This window comes from Papaver somniferum, chromosome 2 (assembly GCF_003573695.1).
Source record: "Papaver somniferum cultivar HN1 chromosome 2, ASM357369v1, whole genome shotgun sequence".
Classification (NCBI taxonomy): domain Eukaryota; kingdom Viridiplantae; phylum Streptophyta; class Magnoliopsida; order Ranunculales; family Papaveraceae; genus Papaver; species Papaver somniferum.
In genome coordinates, this window is record NC_039359.1 from 214,594,539 (window position 1) to 214,612,452 (window position 17,914).

The following is a 17,914-nucleotide window of genomic DNA, read 5'->3' on the forward strand; positions in this document are numbered from 1 at the left end:
CAAACCCTATCTCGATGGGCTAAATGGCAAGTTTCCCACTTAGCCCATTACGGAGGGTGCAAAAACCTAGCTTTTCATTGCATTTGCTAGGTGCATAAGAACTGGCCTAGGACTGAGTTCTTATGCACCTAGGACTTCATAGACCTTCACCCGCCACTTTTGTGAAGGACTTCATAGACCTTCAAAAGTCCCCGCCACACCAACAGTGAAGAGTGTCCAGCTCTTGTGATTTTTGAATGATTTTTCGCTAGAGAGGAGCGAGAGGAAGAAAATAAAGAAAATAAATTTAAAATAAGGAGGATCCCGCGTCCAAAAGCATAATTCAGTGGTATCCCATCAACTCTAATAAGGAGGAAGTCAGGCGTTCAACTGGTTGGGTTCGGGTAGGGGCCTGCGTCCGGCTTTCGCGTATCAAAAAAAAAGAAAAACGACCTCCAACTTTTTTCAGAAAAGGAGGGAGTAATATACTACCCCTGGATTCACACACCCTCTGCATTTCTACGGAAGGTGGCGACGATTTTCTGTCACTTCTCTTCCCAGGGAAGAGCCATAACTCAGTCCAAAGTAATGGGCATCAAAAATTGACAACCTGAGTACAAACACCTATAACAATTAACAAGTAAGGCATATCCACATATAGCAGAATAAAGCTGTTACAGGAAAGAATTAACATAAAAATATCTCATCTGTTGCAGATTCAAGCTGCCAAAAAAGAAAAGAACAAAAAGTGAAAAATAATAGAGAAACCCTTTGCTTTTAGTCGCTTTTTGCTGCTTTTACCCATTTAATGATCGAGTTCTATAATAATCAATACTCGTATCTACACAAAGAGTGACCTCCCTCCTGGATGATTCTGGATCTAATTATCTATATCAATTCTCATTCAATAAGTATAGTGTTGTTCAATGAAAACTAACTCCAAGTTGATCTCTCTGGCAGGTATTCAAAACGTTGATTTGTAGAGTAAAGATCCTCACTGCGTACATCATTGGTTGGGTTTGTAAATTGCAGGGTTAGAATCTATGTCATGAGATGCAGATGGATTGATGTTCCTTGAGGAAGGCATGTCATGATTGTGTTTTCCTTCGTACGTTGTGATGAATGCAGTTGGATCATCCAATGACCTTTCGACATGCTTCCTGACGTTGCACTTGAGACTGCTGCATCTGTAGTAACTTCTGCAATCCCAGGTTATGTATACAGCTTTAGTGAAAGAAAGTTCTTTTGAATAGGATAACCCATATACTATAGGTAATGATGTATCCTTATAATGATGGAACTGACAGAGCAAAGAATACAAGAGGGAAATTTAGTACCAACCTTGGAAATGGATTTCCTTTCACGACTTTTTGTCCGTATTTTCTCCAGCGGAAACCATCCCCGATAATCTCCGCATCTGTTGTCCCTTGCAACACGACTCGAGGCTCTTGTACACCTTGTGACATTAGAACGTCACTAGACTGATTCTCCTTCTTCCTTGAAAGAAAGAAAGAAACAAGTAAACATCAAAAGTGAGCGTGTGCGTTGGATTTTATGAGACACACCCTTAAAGCAATAAACCACGGTCTGGCAGAGTTACTAAAGTTCTGTAACCACATAGATTCTAACAGATGCTGCAAAACAGTAAGTCCTAAATTCTGTTTCTTGATCACTTTATTAGAATCTGCCTCAAACAACCATTGTTTAAAATTCTTACCTCCGCTTATATTTAGTATCATCATCCGCTGCATTGATTCTTCTGCTTGCTTCATCACAATCACCACTCAGACCATAAGAACTTTCAGGAGTTCCAAGACCACTACTGTTAAAAGCTCCACCAGATGTGACAGAATCATAAGGCATTGGAGCTTTAGATGTATAAGAAAAAGGATTATATGAAAATCCAATAGCACTTCGATTCTCCAATCGGTTTTCTGACCCTTGGTTCCTCTCATCGAGAGAGTTGCTCCATAATGAATTACTACTGGTTTCATGACCAGCCCCATCGGATGCAAGTCCTTGATCAAGTGTTCCTAACGTGTGACGTTTAGGAGGCTGAGGTTTCGCGTGATTATGCTCACCCTTGTAAACAATTTCTGCTATTTGCCCGTCAAATGATCTTTCAACCTTCTTTTTTACTGGACAATTTGGATGCGTGCACTTGTAGTAACTTCGAGGATACTCACTTCCTTTCACTTGTTTCTGCCCATATTTTCTCCAGTTATACCCATCATAAGAAGGTCTATCACCACTTACTGTTGGCATCAAATCCTTTGGATTCTCTTTAGGTTTCCGCAATGCCATCTTTGAGGGATCATTGATCTGGTTAATGCTAACAGGTGGCCATGGCAATTCTTGACGAATATCTGTAGTAACTGGAGTTTGGAAATGGTGTTTGGTTCGACTTGTATTTTGAGCATAAGCTTGCACCTGAACTGTTGCTTGTTGGCTACTCATACTAGAATTTCCCTGATCAAAACAAAATGAATAAGCAAAGCGAATTATGGAATAGAAACCAAATACTGATTTAACGTTGGCTAGATATATATTACACCGACCATATTTGCCAATTGAGAAGCAGTTTTTCTTGAAACAAGTTTTGCCAGTGGTTTATATACCACAGAAGATTTGATTTCAGCCTTCAAGGAATAAGCTGCACTTCCAGATGCCTCGCCCTGAAAAAAAAAGTTCAGAAAAATGCTCCAAGGAGATTACAGATTATATAGATAGAAGCAATTTTGATAGGAACCGAGAACAATCTATACTATCAAATCCCCACCTGAGATGAAACAGCAGCATTTGAAGCCAAACTTTCTGCGGGTTTGATCCTCAGAGTCTTGGGTCTAATGGGAGCTACAGCTGTCTCGCAAATTGAATTAGGTGATGAAGATGATGTGCTAATCGCACCCGTAAGAAGTGCAGAGAAAGACTGGAACTTTGAACACGAGGGTCTCGAAGCTTTTGGTTTAGCCAGAACCATCTTATTGTTATTTTCTGTGGCTTTATCTTCCATTTAACGATCACATGTAGTGTGGCAATCTTCAAATTTCCATTTCATGACGACGTTATTCAGAGCATACGATCAATTTGCCACCATTTGTACTACTTTTGTTTCAATTGCTACATGTTGAGATGGAGAAAATGTTATTTTTTAGGGATTGGGGTGAAGAAGCAAGGAGTTGAAAAAGAATGATCCTAAACTGATAGTTACCACCTCAAATACTTACTTTTGGATGAATTTGCTCGAGAACCAGCAAGTTGACCTCAAAGTTGCTTACAATTTAGAACTGCATGCCAAACGTGCCATATATTAGATTGGTTTCAGCAGTAATCAGAATAAAGAAACCACAAAAGCTTATAAGGGAAACACCTGAATCAACAGACCTTAATGAGAGCACAACAAAATAAAATCAAAAGAATCAATCGCAGTAAAATTTGTAACACACTAAGATCAACAGATTACTGTGCTATTACATGTACCAATACCATGTCATCATAAATTTTGCTTGCCACATAGTAAACTAAATTTGGCGAACTCCTGTAATGACATCAAATATTCGCCTACTTTTCCTAGTGATATCAAGTAGGTAATCATATTAGTTTTTCTTAATGTCTGTTGACAGTAACCATTGAACATCTCAGCGCTGTACTTTCCATTCTTTCGACCATTACAAATGAAATTGTATCAACAACACCACAGACACACTACCAATGGCTTTGGATTGCAATTCAGATATCATTGCTCCCATTTCCTCACCAAGCTTAGAAGAACACACTTAGTTATTCTCCCCCACGATTAAGCATGGGACCCGGATACCAGTATTATTAATCTTTCACAATTTTGAGTAAGTACCCAAGAAAATTCAAATTTGGGTTTCAAAAGCACAAGGAACCCACTCTTAGCGAAGGTACATTAAAGCAGCCCTTTATCCTCTGATTCTAATATCCCTTCTTATTCTAGGTCAGTGTTTCCAATTGCCCTCAATTCAGAAGTGCCCTAACTACTTTACCGTGTCTACATCCACCAACATCTCTAGAAAAAATCGAGGTTCATTCAAATCACAGTTACCACCAGCCCAGCCTTGTCAATGAAAAAAATCAGGAATTCGGGGTGCAAATTGACTTAAACAGTAAAAAGACAATACAATATCTAACAAACAAAATGTGGATATAAACAATTTCAACACATAAATGATGCATCTCTGAGAACAAGAGGACTAACTAACCATACTGAAATGTGTTTCTTTCCCCGAAAACAAACTCAATTGCTGGACATTTGTGCCAATTCCCTTCTATTATTCTCTGCATTTGAATCCAAGCAAAAAAAAAAAAAAAATCAGAAGAAGAAAATCTTGAAATGTAAGCACAATGAAAACAAGCTTAAAGCACACTCACCACCAATCTGAAATTCTAGCTATTCTTTGTAGTACCTTAAGAAGAAAATGGAGAACTGAAAGAAAAAAAAAAGAAAAGAAGAAAAGGTAATGTTAGTATTTCTTGTTCCCAGTAAAAGGGTTATGTGGCCGTTAAACACAGATTTCTAGTACATGCTTTTCTAGTAAATTCTTTCTTTTTTTTCATCTTTTAGATTTGTTTTAAGTAAAAGAAAAGAATTTTTTTAAGAAAAAAGGGTTTAAAGGAGGGTTTTGACAAGTAGTTGGGTTTTAGAGTTTCAAGACTAAGAAAGTTTGGTGAGAAACTAGGAAGGTAGATGCAATCCAACCACCAAAATCTCTATCACCCAAATTGTATTCTCATTTCTCATATAAAAAACCAATCTCTCTTCAAATCCCAATTGAATGTTAGTTTTTGTAACTAACCCTTCACCACGTTTTTTCTAACCTAACTCCCCAAAATTAATTTAAGAATATCCCCATTGCTTTTGAATCACTCTCAATTGGCTCAAATACCTCACTGGTCATTCAATTTTGGAGGAGATTGAACTTTTTAAGATTGGTTGTATGTGAGAAATGAAAATACTATAATAGAATCGGTGAAAGAATCGTTTATATTTTTATTTTTATTTTATAATTCACGTCTGTTTTCGGATGTAATCAGAACTGAAATTGATCCAAAAAAGCGATCCGATTTTTTGAATAAGATATTACAAAATCGATCGAAAACTAAACAACTTAAAAAGATGAAAGATCTTTATCGATGTCAAATCATTATTCCATAGAAGAAGATCGGAAGATCGATCTGATGAAATGAAATTGCTTGCTGTTTTATGTTATTGTTAGTTCAGAAGATGTAAGTACGGCGGTGTACAGTGAAAGGGGAAGGAAGGAGGAAAGTGAACTAGGTTTCGCTTTTCTGGATAAGTTTCTATTTGGAATCGAAATTTCCGAAATTACCCTGGGATAATAAAGCACGTTTTGTGGTTGTGATGGGCCTAGTCCTTGAAGTCCTGGGAAAGGTCCGTAGGGATGAACATTTGAGATCTAATCCGCGGATTCGGTTAGGTCCATCCGTTTTTTCACGGATGGGTGTTCGATCCACATGTCAATAGACTGCATACGAATGCAATTTGTAGGATACAACAAATATCGGATTAGGTGCCAGTGATTTCTATTGTAAAGTTAATGTGAATACCCTTAATTTGGTATCACAACCAAATGAAAGAAACGATATATCAACAGATAGAATGAGATATAAACATAAAATCATTGCAAAATTAAGTGCAGTAAAGTAAAATAGAACACAATAATATACGTGGTTCGACAGAATGTCTACATCCACGGGTAAAAGAGAGTTAAGGTTTCCATTAATCCTTGCTCAGTTCCAACGGGACTTCATTACAAAAGAGGGAAGTGCAGAGGGTTTTTAGGTCGAGAGAGAAGAGAAGAAGTCGCCCCCTTTTTCAGACCTAATCGTCAGGCTTTTAAGGGGAAAATATCTTCCACCAAATGACATGTTTATCCTTAGCTTAATAATGAAGCAGGCTTGCAAATGATTCGGTGTGTGCTGTTGTACAATTATATCCAGCTGCGGCTTCTGATTGTCCTCCACGTGTCAATACAGATTATAGTGTATACAATTTGCCCCTTTTCTTGAGGGTTGTTGGTGAACAATCCTTGAGAAAAATCACTTCCACCTTGTTTGTCATTGCATCGGTTGTTGTTTCCTTTAGATGCCCCCTTGTCGAAAGGTTTTTGCGCTCTTCGTGGAAGAACTTCGGTAAAGAATATATTACAACAAAGTATTAATACTTGCCCCTATTCTTTACCGGAATTCAGAAACATCTCTTGCTTATCCTTGCTCCCCATTGAGGATTTCATGCCCCATTCTGAGTTATTTATCCTTCATCGTTCAATGCTTGTTTTCCTATTGGCAACGTGGAATCCATCTGTACGAATGGTCTTCGTTGGAGCACTTGGAAATTTTACGTTTCTTGGCTTGTTCTTTGTTGGCATCGAGTTGATAACACTCCATAACGTTAGCTTAGCTGTAGCAGCATTCAACAACCGTAATACAGGCAGTGGCATCGTCTCTTCCGTATAGCAATGTCGGCGGTATGTATACCATAGTGAAAACACGTCAGCAGTAACACCGCGTTCAGACCAACAGCTCGCACGTCCACCTTTCCATGAGAATTTTTACAACGAGGACCTCAGCAGATACAAGGCAATGGTGATGCTTCGTTCATGAAGAAGCACGAATAATGGATATAGGTACTCGAAGTGACAATGATTAATAAAAGTATGATAGGAATAAAGAATTCCGCCGTAGGTACTCTTCGGCAAGAAGCATGAAGTCTAGAAAGTAATATTTATCGATTCTTGTGGTATAAAAGTATGAAGCTTGACCACTAATGAGCATAAAATATGCTCAATAAGGAATATGAAGTATAAGAGAGAGATACCACTCTCTTCCGTTAACAAGAAGTAATAAGAAGTAACTCCTGGTGGAGCAGCAACGGTAGCGTGTACAGCAGCAGCATGAGTTATTCGCAACCGGTCCTCGGTTCGACCGTCTTCGGTATCAAAGTAGGCGAAAGTTCTTGGCCGACCTGAGTGATCTTCGTTACCCAACTCGAAAGTACTTCATAGCATCAGTTGCGCAGCAGCAAGGCACATCGTCAGTAATACGTGTAACAACAACAAGTGTCATATTCGTTCTTCGGACCATCTTCGCGATATCAATCTTGTATATAGCTTTGGGTAGGCAGCATAGTCACCATGAGCTTTTCCGCAACACTCCAGCGTTGCTTTATGAACCGCAAGAGGTTCTTTGCTCCCCCAGCTTTACTGCCTATGTCGTCGTCATATGACTTGGTGTCGTTGTCTTCGCTTTGTACCATTGTTGGTTTTTTGTTGTGATGACATTGTCTCGCCGTAGGTACGTAGCGGCATCATTAGTCGTGTGGTAGCATGTATGCCTCAGCATCAACGAATCTTCGTGGATTTATTGGAGGTTGCCCCAGTCGTTGAAGTGGAATTAATTCTTCCTTTTATGTGTATCTTAATTAATATAAGAGTCATCAATGTATGAACTAACTGACATTTTTAAATATACAACACAATGTTTTCATATATAAGTCAATCCATTAGCATAGAGGCAAGGTGAGTATTTGATGAGTGTTTGAACCTGTCACCCCGTTGGCTAATTTCGGGCCAGGAAATTACCGAACGGTGGGGGTTTGAAAATCTCCCGGAGACGTGGTGTAAAACTGAATGTATTGCAAACACCCGTTCCGCTGAGCTGCCAAAGGCATGTCATGTTGGGTATCTCTTTCTTATGGAAATCTTCCCCCTGGTCATAGACTCATAGACGCTTACGGGGGAGTCCAGAGAGATTGCGTGCAAGCGCTTTCCCCAATATGATGGTTTGAGACCGGTGGTGCTTGCCCCGGTTCTCCATTGTGTGCATTAATATCCAAAAATATATGCAATTTGTGAGAGTGCGTCATTCAGAATGTAAGAAATGAATTGTCTTTGCAAAATATATGAAGTGTTATCATAGAAATGTATGCATATTTTAAAAATGTATCAAATGCATATAAAAATGCAAGGAGTATAAGTGTTTGCAAACTCTTTAGTTAGGTGTGATGTATGTGTGCCCCCTTTTGGTTTTGGAAGCTGATGCCGAAGCTTGTGAAAGAAAAAGTAATTGCCCTGCTGCTGCCAATGGTTGCAAAGCTTATGTATTAGTGATACCTATGCTGATTGCACCAGCAATCAGCATAGGTAGCTCCGGCATCGGTCATGTGACATCTCTTCCGTTGGTGCGTACCAGCAGTTGTCCGTGGATTCTTGGTTTTGTTTACATCCAGCTCTATCGGTTTGCTTGCCTTCATCCTTACACGCCCACAATCTACTTATGTTCGTCTTCATGCTCATGTGGTTCTTTGCTTGAGCTAAGTATCATATGTGGACCTTGTCGGGTTACTTGAATTCATTGACTTGTTGTGTAGTTTTACTGGCACAAATGTAAGTGCCCGATATTTCATGTATTATAATCAATAAGGTAAATTCATGGTATCAGTAATAACATCAGTGAATAAATGTCAACTTCTTTATGCAGTAGTAAACTTATTAAGAAATTTGTATGGCTGCTCGTGCCCCAGCCTTGCGTAGATTTATGAATTCATTGTCTCTGAGCATGAGTGTTTGGGACCATAGTGTCACGAAGGGATTACCTTGTGCTATGTTTGGGACCTGTCACCCCGTTAGCCAATCCCGGGCCAGGGGACTACTGAACGGTGGGGGTCGAAAATCTCCCGGAGACGTGGTGTAAAACTGAATGTTTTGCAAACACCCGTTCCGCTGAGCTGCCAAAGGCATGTCATGTTGGGCATCTCTTTCTTATGGAAGCCTTCCCCCTGGTCGTACACTCATAGACGCTTATGGGGGAGTCCGGAGAGATTGCGTGTGAACGCTTTACCCAGTATGAAGATATGAGACCGGTGGTGCTTGCCCCGGTTCTCCATTATATGCATTAGTATCCAAAAACGTATCCAATTTATGGAAATGTATGCATTATTCCGAATTGAAATGTATCAAATGCATATAACAATGTATGCTAATATAAACAAGATGCAAGGAGTCTGAATATTTGCAAACTCTTTAGTTGTGTGTATGCCCCCTTTTGGTTTCGGAAGGTGGTTCTTGAAGCTTGCGAAAGAAAAAGTATCTGCTCTAACGTAGGATGCTTAGGCTGTCGAATTTGAGCTGCTCCTTGAACTGTGCTTTTGAAATGATTGCCCCGACGAAGAATTTATTAACTTCTCCGTTGCTGTCACTTTTTCTCTATTGCAGTTGCCAAAAATCATGATTTGCTGGAGATCTGTAACAACCAGCACATGCTTCTGTGTGTATTGCCGTCGGGCATCTTTGAGTGAAAAAAGTTTCGAGGTTACAGTAGAAGGCTTGTTTACTTGGTATCCACGTGAGATATTTAATCTCATTGTATCACCCGCTCGTTTTAGGATCGGTCCAGGACAAGAAATTATTTTTTCTTGTGCTTCAAGATACTTGTTAGTAATACCAACATTATGAAATTATTTAATTTCAATTAGCAACTTGAAAACCGCCAAAAAGACCTCGAGATTGAATTTTGTTTATTGATTGGGTTAAAATTATTAAACCCCAAGGACACTTTAGGAGTTTTTAGGGAATCGAATTGTCATCATCATGTATCATCGGAATTTCACCGAAGCTATATTTTCGGAGTGGGGCCGACACCATATTGGCCAAGCTTTTTATGCTTCTCAGTAGTTAACTAGTGCGGTGTCTGGAGCAATAATCGTCTTCTTCAGCAAGCATCATGTCTGCGCTACTTCTCATTTATTGTACAGACGCCTTCGTCTTTGAATCGTCCTTGCAAAGCTTTGCACTCTCCATTGGATTATGCATCGTTGATGTCTTTGGAGCATCCCCACCGGATTTTGGATCATCGTCGTGAATGCGAGAGAGATATCTTCCTCTGTGGTAAGGGATATCTTCATTCACGAAGATCATATCTCTTTTTTAAGGGATATCTTCATTCATGAAGATATGAAGTTCAGGGAGATTGCTCCGTAAACATTGACCGTCCTGCTCGACCATCATATTCTGGATCATAGTTATGAACAGCAGAACCTTCGTTGGAGCCTTTGTCAACAGAGCCTTCGTTGTTGGAGCCTTCGTCAACAGAGCCTTCGTTGTTGGAGCCTTCGTCAACAGAGCCTTCGTTGTTGGAGCCCTCGTCAACAGGGCCTTCGTTGTTGGAGCAAAGCCTTTGTTGTTGGGACTTTCGTCAACAGAGCCTTCGTTGTTGGAGTCCTCGTCAACAGGGCCTTCGTTGCTGGAGCAAAGCCTTTGTTGTTTCGACCTTCCTCACCTGAGTCTTTGATGAATAGCAAAGCTTTTGTTGGAGCCTTCGTCAACAGAGCCTTCGTTGTTGGAGCCTTCGTCAACAGAGCCTTCGTTGTTGGAGCCTTCGTCAACAGAGCCTTCGTTGTTGGAGCCCTCGTCAACAGGGCCTTCGTTGTTGGAGCAAAGCCTTTGTTGTTGGGACTTTCGTCAACAGAGCCTTCGTTGTTGGAGTCCTCGTCAACAGGGCCTTCGTTGCTGGAGCAAAGCCTTTGTTGTTTCGACCTTCCTCACCTGAGTCTTTGATGAATAGCAGAAGCTTCGTTGTTGGAGCCTTCGTCAACAGAGCCTTCGTTGTTGGAGCCTTCGTCAACAGAGCCTTCGTTGTTGGAGCCTCGTCAACAGGGCCTTCGTTGTTGGAGCAAAGCCTTTGTTGTTGGGACTTTCGTCAACAGAGCCTTCGTTGTTGGAGTCCTCGTCAACAGGGCCTTCGTTGCTGGAGCAAAGCCTTTGTTGTTTGGACCTTCCTCACCTGAGTCTTCGATGAATAGCAGAAGCTTCGTTGTTGGAGATCAGCATTGTTATTAGGAATTTTGTGACAGCCTTGGGAGATCACATCACTGGGTTTGTATCGTCGTACCAAGACTTTGGGTCATCATCTTTGGGCCTTAGATCATCGCCCTTGGATTTATACTGTTGCGGCCCTCGGGTTTGCACTATCGTTGTATTTCTGATGCTGCCAAAATTGATACTTGGGAGTCTTCGTATAACATCATTGCTTGAACTCTAGTTTAAATTATAGGACCGAAGATATATTATCGATTAGGCATCCTCTTTGGGTTACTGGTATCATCGTTGTCAGAATTTGGATCGTCGTCACCAAGAAATACACGACGTAAAAAAACAAAAATGGTCACTAAAGAGCAGAAGTATAAGAAAAAATTCCGAAGTATTCTTCGAATAAGAAGTATCGGTTCTCGAGTGAATCAATTCATAAGAAGTATGAAGGTTCGTTGAAGAATTATACTTGCTAAAAAGTCTGCAGTACAATAAGAAGTATGAACTATATACCCAATTTGAAGTATGTACGTAATCATAACCAATTAGAAATATGAAACAATGAAAAATGCGGCTCTCCACTGCTGATAAGAGGCACTGCCTATCATCGTCGTTGGTCCTTGGATCGTTGTCCTTAAAGATTATCGTTGTTGATTGTTGTAGCAAGATTTCGGCTCATTGTCTTCGGAGAGCATCGTCATGGACTATGGCTTGTCATCTTCGCTCGTCGAACTGCGAGATTCTTCGTACGCCGGGTTAATATTGGATCATCGAATTATGAGATGCTTCGCACGTCGGGTTAATCTTGGATCATCAGTATCGAGCATCATATCATCGGTGTTAGGGAGTGGAACCAACTTCGTTGCTCCTTTGGTGTGTTGCTAGTGCTGTTCTACACTCGAGCTGGGCTCTCCTCTTCATGGCAGCAACATTGCGTTAATTTTCACGACGTAAATTTAATCTCTACGTCGGCAGCAACTTGGTGGATACGCAGCAGTTTTATACTTCAGGTTACTTGCATCGACATCGGATATTGAATCATCATTGGACTTGCACTTGGGTGAACTTTGTACTTCATCGTGGACTTTGAATTATCGTCCTCTGGGGGAATTTTGGCACTGTCATCATCAGGGGTGAACCATCTTTATCAGGTTTATGCTTCGGACTTTGGGCTTTGCTCTGGCAGAATTTATAGCATCACCGAACGAACTACACTTCCAGGTACTATCAACATCGTTGCTTGAGCTTCATCCTCGTGCTTGGCACCATCGTCGTGTTCCACTTCTCACCATTGTTCGTCGTCGGCCTTGCACCGTCATCCCAGGGATTTGCATCGTCATCGTAAGACTTGAGCCTGGTTACGTTGGACTTGAGATGCTCTTCGTTATTGGAGTGTTGCTTAGAACTGTGAACGTTAAAAAGTGCGGATATGGCTTCGAGTCCTTGGTCAGTTGGATCATAATCAGGCTTTGTATCATCGTTGGAGTCCATATTCTCACACTTGGGCTGCTGCCTCTACTCAATAGGAGGTCTTCGGAGGGAGACCCTTCGTCATAAAAAGCCTAATTCTTCGTAAGGAGACCCGGAGGGAGACCCTTCGTCATAATAACCTTCGTCTTCGGAGGGAGACCCTTCGTCATAAAAAGCCATCGTCTTAGGAGGGAGACCCTTCGTCATAAAAAGCCTTCGTCTTCGGAGGGAGACCCTTCGTCATAAAAAGCCTTCGTCTTTGGAGGGAGACCCTTCGTCATGGACCTTGAATCATCGTTGCGAGACTTTGGCTCTTCATCTTCGGAATTGGGTCATCTCAGCAAGACTTGGTCTCGTCGTTGACACCCTTTGGATTGTCTTCATCAAAGATCAGCGTTGTGGAATTTGGATCGTCCTTTGTTTTGCTTTTAGTGCAACCTCCAACTCGAACTGCTGTTATCCTCTTTAAATGGAGTCCGCATTCGTCGGTTGGTCTCCTCACATCGCAGCAACAACAGCGTGGTCAATTGCTCCTATTAGCCTCTACTTGACATGTTCATCGTTGTTGACTTTGCATCTTCGGGATACTTTGATCACCAGCATCGGAATTTGTACCATCGGGATCCTCTTCTTTGCATCGGGACGCCATCTGCTTCGTGTTAGCTTGGTTTAAGAGCCTTCGTTGGCGGGCTTGGAATGGTCATCACGGGACCTTGCATCATCGTCGTGCATACAATCATCTCCATACGGACCAGAGCTTTCATCGGGTTTGCACGCCAGTTTAGTGTCATCGTCTTTGGACTTTGGACGTCGGATTTTGGATTGAAACCTTATCTTCTTAGATCCTTCGTTGCGATGCTGGCACTGTTACTTGAGCTGCTGCATTCTTGAAGGTCAGTTGGTCCGTAATTTGAACTGAGCCTTATGGTCTTAATCCTGAGTTGAGCCATTTACTGGTGAGCTTTTAATTGATGGACGATCCATTCACGTGTGTATCATCACATTAGGGGACTGGAGCGATCATCGTTGCTTCTTTGCTTTGCCTCTTCGGTGGTTATGAAGCAGCGGTTTCTTAGTGACTTTGAGCCAGCGACGTTGATTGGGTCAGGACTGCATCGTCATAATTAGTCCTTCATCGTTCACTTGGGTGAACTTTGTACTTCATCGTCATTGGCATGAGGACGTGATCAGTGGGTTAAAAGAAACAAGTCCATATCTTAGATAGAAATATCATCTAAACATAATAGTTCATAGAACCATTTTCTCAAACAGTTATAAGGCAAGCAACATTCAAACATTATAAGTAGCTTAAAATGTAATAGATGACAGAGAACTTGATGGATTTTTGCGAACTTAGATACCAATCGCGACACATAGATAGTCAAATATATGCGTATTTTAAAGAAATCAAAACAACATTCCATTTAACCGAACTACAGATCCGCATAAATGGTTGAGAAAAGTTTTGAATTAAAAGAAGCATCAGTTGAAAACTTAGGAAATCAACATAAAAAAGGGGAGAAAATCCTCTCCTGATCTTAACAAAGATGGGAAAGGGAAACCCAAGGTCAGAGAACGTTTTTAATTGAAAAAGTTTTAGAAGGTAATGAAAAACTGCATCTAAGTAAACATCAGCTAAAAACTGTTTAGGATGAAATTGAAAAGGTGAAATCTTGTGCTGGTCTTAGAGACGCATGGAAGAATGAAAGATTTTATGAAATTGGAACCAATTTTCAGAAAATTGAAAAATACTTTTAAGAGATAAAAAGTGAAACAGGTAGAATAAATTCTTTACCCATAGCCTGGATCTAGCGCCAAATTGTGAATACCCTTAATTTGGTATCACAACCAAATGAAAGAAACGATATATCAACAGATAGAATGAGATATAAACATAAAATCATTGCAAAATTAAGTGCAGTAAAGTAAAATAGAACACAATAATATACGTGGTTCGACAGAATGTCTACATCCACGGGTAAAAGAGAGTTAAGGTTTCCATTAATCCTTGCTCAGTTCCAACGGGACTTCATTACAAAAGAGGGAAGTGAAGAGGGTTTTTAGGTCGAGAGAGAAGAGAAGAAGTCGCCCCCTTTTTTCAGACCTAATCGTCAGGCTTTTAAGGGGAAAATATCTTCCGCCAAATGACATGTTTATCCTTAGCTTAATAATGAAGCAGGCTTGCAAATGATTCGGTGTGTGCTGTTGTACAATTATATCCAGCTGCGGCTTCTGATTGTCCTCCACGTGTCAATACATATTATAGTGTATACAGTTACGAATCCGGAGGCTTGCTATTATACACTTCAACTCCACCTCTAGCTAAATTACAATCTTTTTCTTGCAAGTTATCTGTTGGGTTGTTTATTTCTCTGTAACTATAGATAAACTTCACCTCTAATTAATAATATGTTTATGTTTTCATTCCACCTCGAAATTACATATATTGGTGACTTCTCTGAGTGAAAATCAGTTAATACATATTTGGAGTCCGACCTAAAGCACACCTTCAGATGACCATTAGGCACTGCCCGTTCACCAGTAACAATAACAATCATCGTTTATGCAATATAGTTAGTTGCAATTCAAGTTCCACCAACAACAGCCACAAAAAAACACCACAACGGTCTTTTGCCTGTAATCTATAACTTACATCATCTGGGTTTTATCCTGTGTAGCACCATTACAACATAAGAAAATTCTAGGATAAGAAGGCAAATCGAAATTCCTCGGCACTTCCAGATTATAAGCATCATTCCATATTATTCCTTTTAGTCTTAGTTCTTCAATACGCACAATACTTAGTGTTTTCTCAGAAATTTTTCTGATACCTACTGTGACATACCGGAAAACTACACATCCGGCCCCAAGAAGACACTTCCTGATACGCCACTCGTAATGCAGTGACTGACCGTCAAGCTTCCACAACATTCCAACTTACCTTTGTTCTGCGAAGGGTACTAGGCCATAAAGAATGATGCTGATGCTTTTTGAGTGTATCACAGGCTTCAGAGTCCTATCCAGGTATAAGACATGCCTTGAACTATCCCACATGCCATTGCAAACCTATTTTCAGCTTCTTTATTTCGATTCGTTTTGGAACTAAAAACATGTCCTAACCTTGCTCGTGCCAAGGGTATATTACTCAGGATCATGAAATTCTTGCTTTGTATCATCCTTTTGATGCAATTGGCTTATGCAAGCTCCCTTAAATTGCATACTTGTTAGCTTCCTTATTTGGCCATGTTCAATTTTCAATTGGTGCATACATATATCGAATAACTTGATATGTAGTATGAGCATCCAAGGAATAAAATGTTACTACCTCATCTAGTGTGGGAACAATTATCTCTTGCATCAAACCGTCGAGCTAGATAATTTGAGTTTCCACGATGTCGTAATGACCTCGCAATTAGATGATATGAACGACAAGGTGCTGGACCACCAATGCATCGACTTATTGCGGATGCCAACGTGTTAGAGCACTGCACCGTCGAACTCGCAAGCATTGCTATCTAAAGCTTGTTTGTCAATGTTAGTGATCAAAACTATAAGTCTTGATTTCTAGTCTACTTATAGATGTCTCAGACTAGGATAGATTGTGTAGTTGAGCTTTAGACTTCACGACGTTCATCAATTGAAGACGAAGAACTACTAAGGAGAGCTTGTGGAACGTCATCAACAAAAGGTATGTGGAGACTGAAACTCATTTATCACTTGAAAAGTCTATTTCTACTATATCTCCTATAATGAGACATAAGTCATGTTACGATATAGTTTTCTATTATATACACTTGAGATTTCGAGCTGAGTTTAACTCACTTACATATTTCTCGGAATATGTGTTTGTAAGCTTTCGCTTCAATCAAGTTCATCTTGATCATGTGAAAATCGCCGAGTAACATCTTACATGGTTTGTGTGATACAATCATTTGGTGTAGACTTGGAATGTTTCGTTATGATTATTTCAATAACTTGAAAGTTGCTTTGATGCTAATAGTGTGTGAAAACGGTTATTGTCATCCTCTAAGAAAGTTTCAATGATTGAAATAAGAGTTTAGAATACTTAACCATCATTGGATTATAACATATTTTGCATTCTTGCATGTATGTGATCCATGACCGGAACTTAAGTATGCATACCCGTATGCGTACTTGAAGTTGTGAAATTCCGTGTACCAATTACACATACCGGTACGCATACTTGCATAAGATATAGGTCCAGGAATTTCTGTTGGATTTTGGAAGTGTACTAAGTATGCGTACCTGTTTGCATACTGGCGAACACAAACCCAGACCGGCTACTTAAGTATGTGTACCCGTTTGCATACTTGAGTGGTAAAAGTTCTAAAATCGGTTGGCTCATGAATTAATACATTTATATATTAAGGAATGCATTCTTTGCAAACCGTGGCTATAATGTTCATGAATTCATTCGAGTGAATCAAACCGACTTTGCTTCAATTGTGTTCTTGTATACTTCTATGAGAATATAGCAATTGAACAACTCTTTAACTAGTTTCATTTGAGTCAGTTGAACTAGTTATGGTTAAGATGAATAAGGTTGATATGAGAGTGTTCATATAGCTAACCTTAGAATTAACTACGGTTGAGACAACATGGTGTACACGTTTAGGTACGGTTACTAAACCTAAACAAGGGTACATTTCATTTGTGTATAACAAGCTAAGTTCGATCTAACGATTGAAAGATATTAGCTTGAATCTAATTAGGTTTTCATCTAACGGTGAGTATTGAATGCTTTGTTACCAAGGTAACTTAGATTGCAAACCCTGATTTGAAAACTATATAAAGGAGAACTCTAGCAACTGGGAAACCTAATCCCCACACCTCCTTTGTGATACTAGTTGCATAATCTAGAGTCGATTATCCTTTAACCTTAGGTTTTCCACGAAACCCTGTAGGTTAACGACTTAAAGACTTCATTGGGATTGTGAAGCCAGACCCAACTATTTTCTCTATAGTGGCGTGATCTGATCTTGCTGTTTCTATCGTGTTTGAGTACTATCTTCTTTAAGATTGGCTCGAGATTTAATCTCCGATAGGCAAGATAGAAAGTAGTCACAAACATCTTCGTCTCATCGTTTGTGATTCCACAATATCTTGTTTCGGTACCATACGATTAAGATTATTGTGAGGTGATTGATATTACTAGGTTGTTCTTCGGGAATATAAGACCGGTATATCAATTGGTTCCTGTTCACCTTGATTTATCAAAAAGCGGAACAAAATTCGTAGGTATTTCTGTGGGAGACAGATTTATCTATTCCTATAGACTTTTCTGTGTGAGACAGATTTGTTTATCAAGTTTTCGACTTTGGGTCGTAGCAACTCTTGGTTGTGGGTGAGATCAGCTAAGGAAATCAAGTGCATAGTATCTTGCTGGGATCAGAGACGTAAGGAGTGCAACTGTACCTTGAATCAGTGTGAGATTGATTAGGGTTCAACTACAGTTCAGTCTGAAGTCCATTGGTAGTATGCTAGTGTTTGTAGCGGCTTAATACAGTGTGGTGTTAAAATCTGGACTAGGTCCCGGGGTTTTCTGCATTTGCGGTTTCCTCGTTAACAAAATTCTGGTGTCCGTGTTATTTCTT

General features: G+C 40.0%; 1 protein-coding gene across 2 annotated transcripts; it reads right to left on the bottom strand.

The window, feature by feature from the left end:
* Window positions 1-612: 612 nt before the first annotated feature.
* On the bottom strand, window positions 613-5,237 carry LOC113350467 (WRKY transcription factor 44-like). Of its 2 annotated transcripts, none has more exons than XM_026594607.1 (8): window positions 4,410-5,237; window positions 4,206-4,281; window positions 3,207-3,266; window positions 2,759-3,099; window positions 2,538-2,654; window positions 1,697-2,448; window positions 1,321-1,476; window positions 613-1,178 (listed from the first exon to the last, which is right to left on the bottom strand). In XM_026594607.1, exons 4-8 carry the CDS (start codon window positions 2,990-2,992, stop codon window positions 986-988), a joined length of 1,452 nt encoding a protein of 483 aa, XP_026450392.1. In that variant the 5' UTR covers window positions 2,993-3,099; window positions 3,207-3,266; window positions 4,206-4,281; window positions 4,410-5,237; the 3' UTR covers window positions 613-985. The 2 variants fall into 2 exon arrangements, with proteins under 2 accessions (XP_026450392.1, XP_026450391.1); XM_026594606.1 differs by having other exon boundaries at window positions 4,375-5,237.
* Between the last annotated feature and the right edge of the window lie 12,677 nt (window positions 5,238-17,914).

Excerpts from the sequence above, each read along its gene's own strand:
- LOC113350467 (XM_026594607.1), bottom strand. The coding sequence starts at position 2,992 with ATGGAAGATAAAGCCACAGAAAATAACAATAAGATGGTTCTGGCTAAA. Across the intron at positions 2,449-2,537 it reads CTTCTCAATTGGCAAATATG|GGAAATTCTAGTATGAGTAG; the intron begins GTCGGTGTAATA and ends TGTTTTGATCAG. Across the intron at positions 1,179-1,320 it reads AAAGGAAATCCATTTCCAAG|AAGTTACTACAGATGCAGCA; the intron begins GTTGGTACTAAA and ends CTGGGATTGCAG.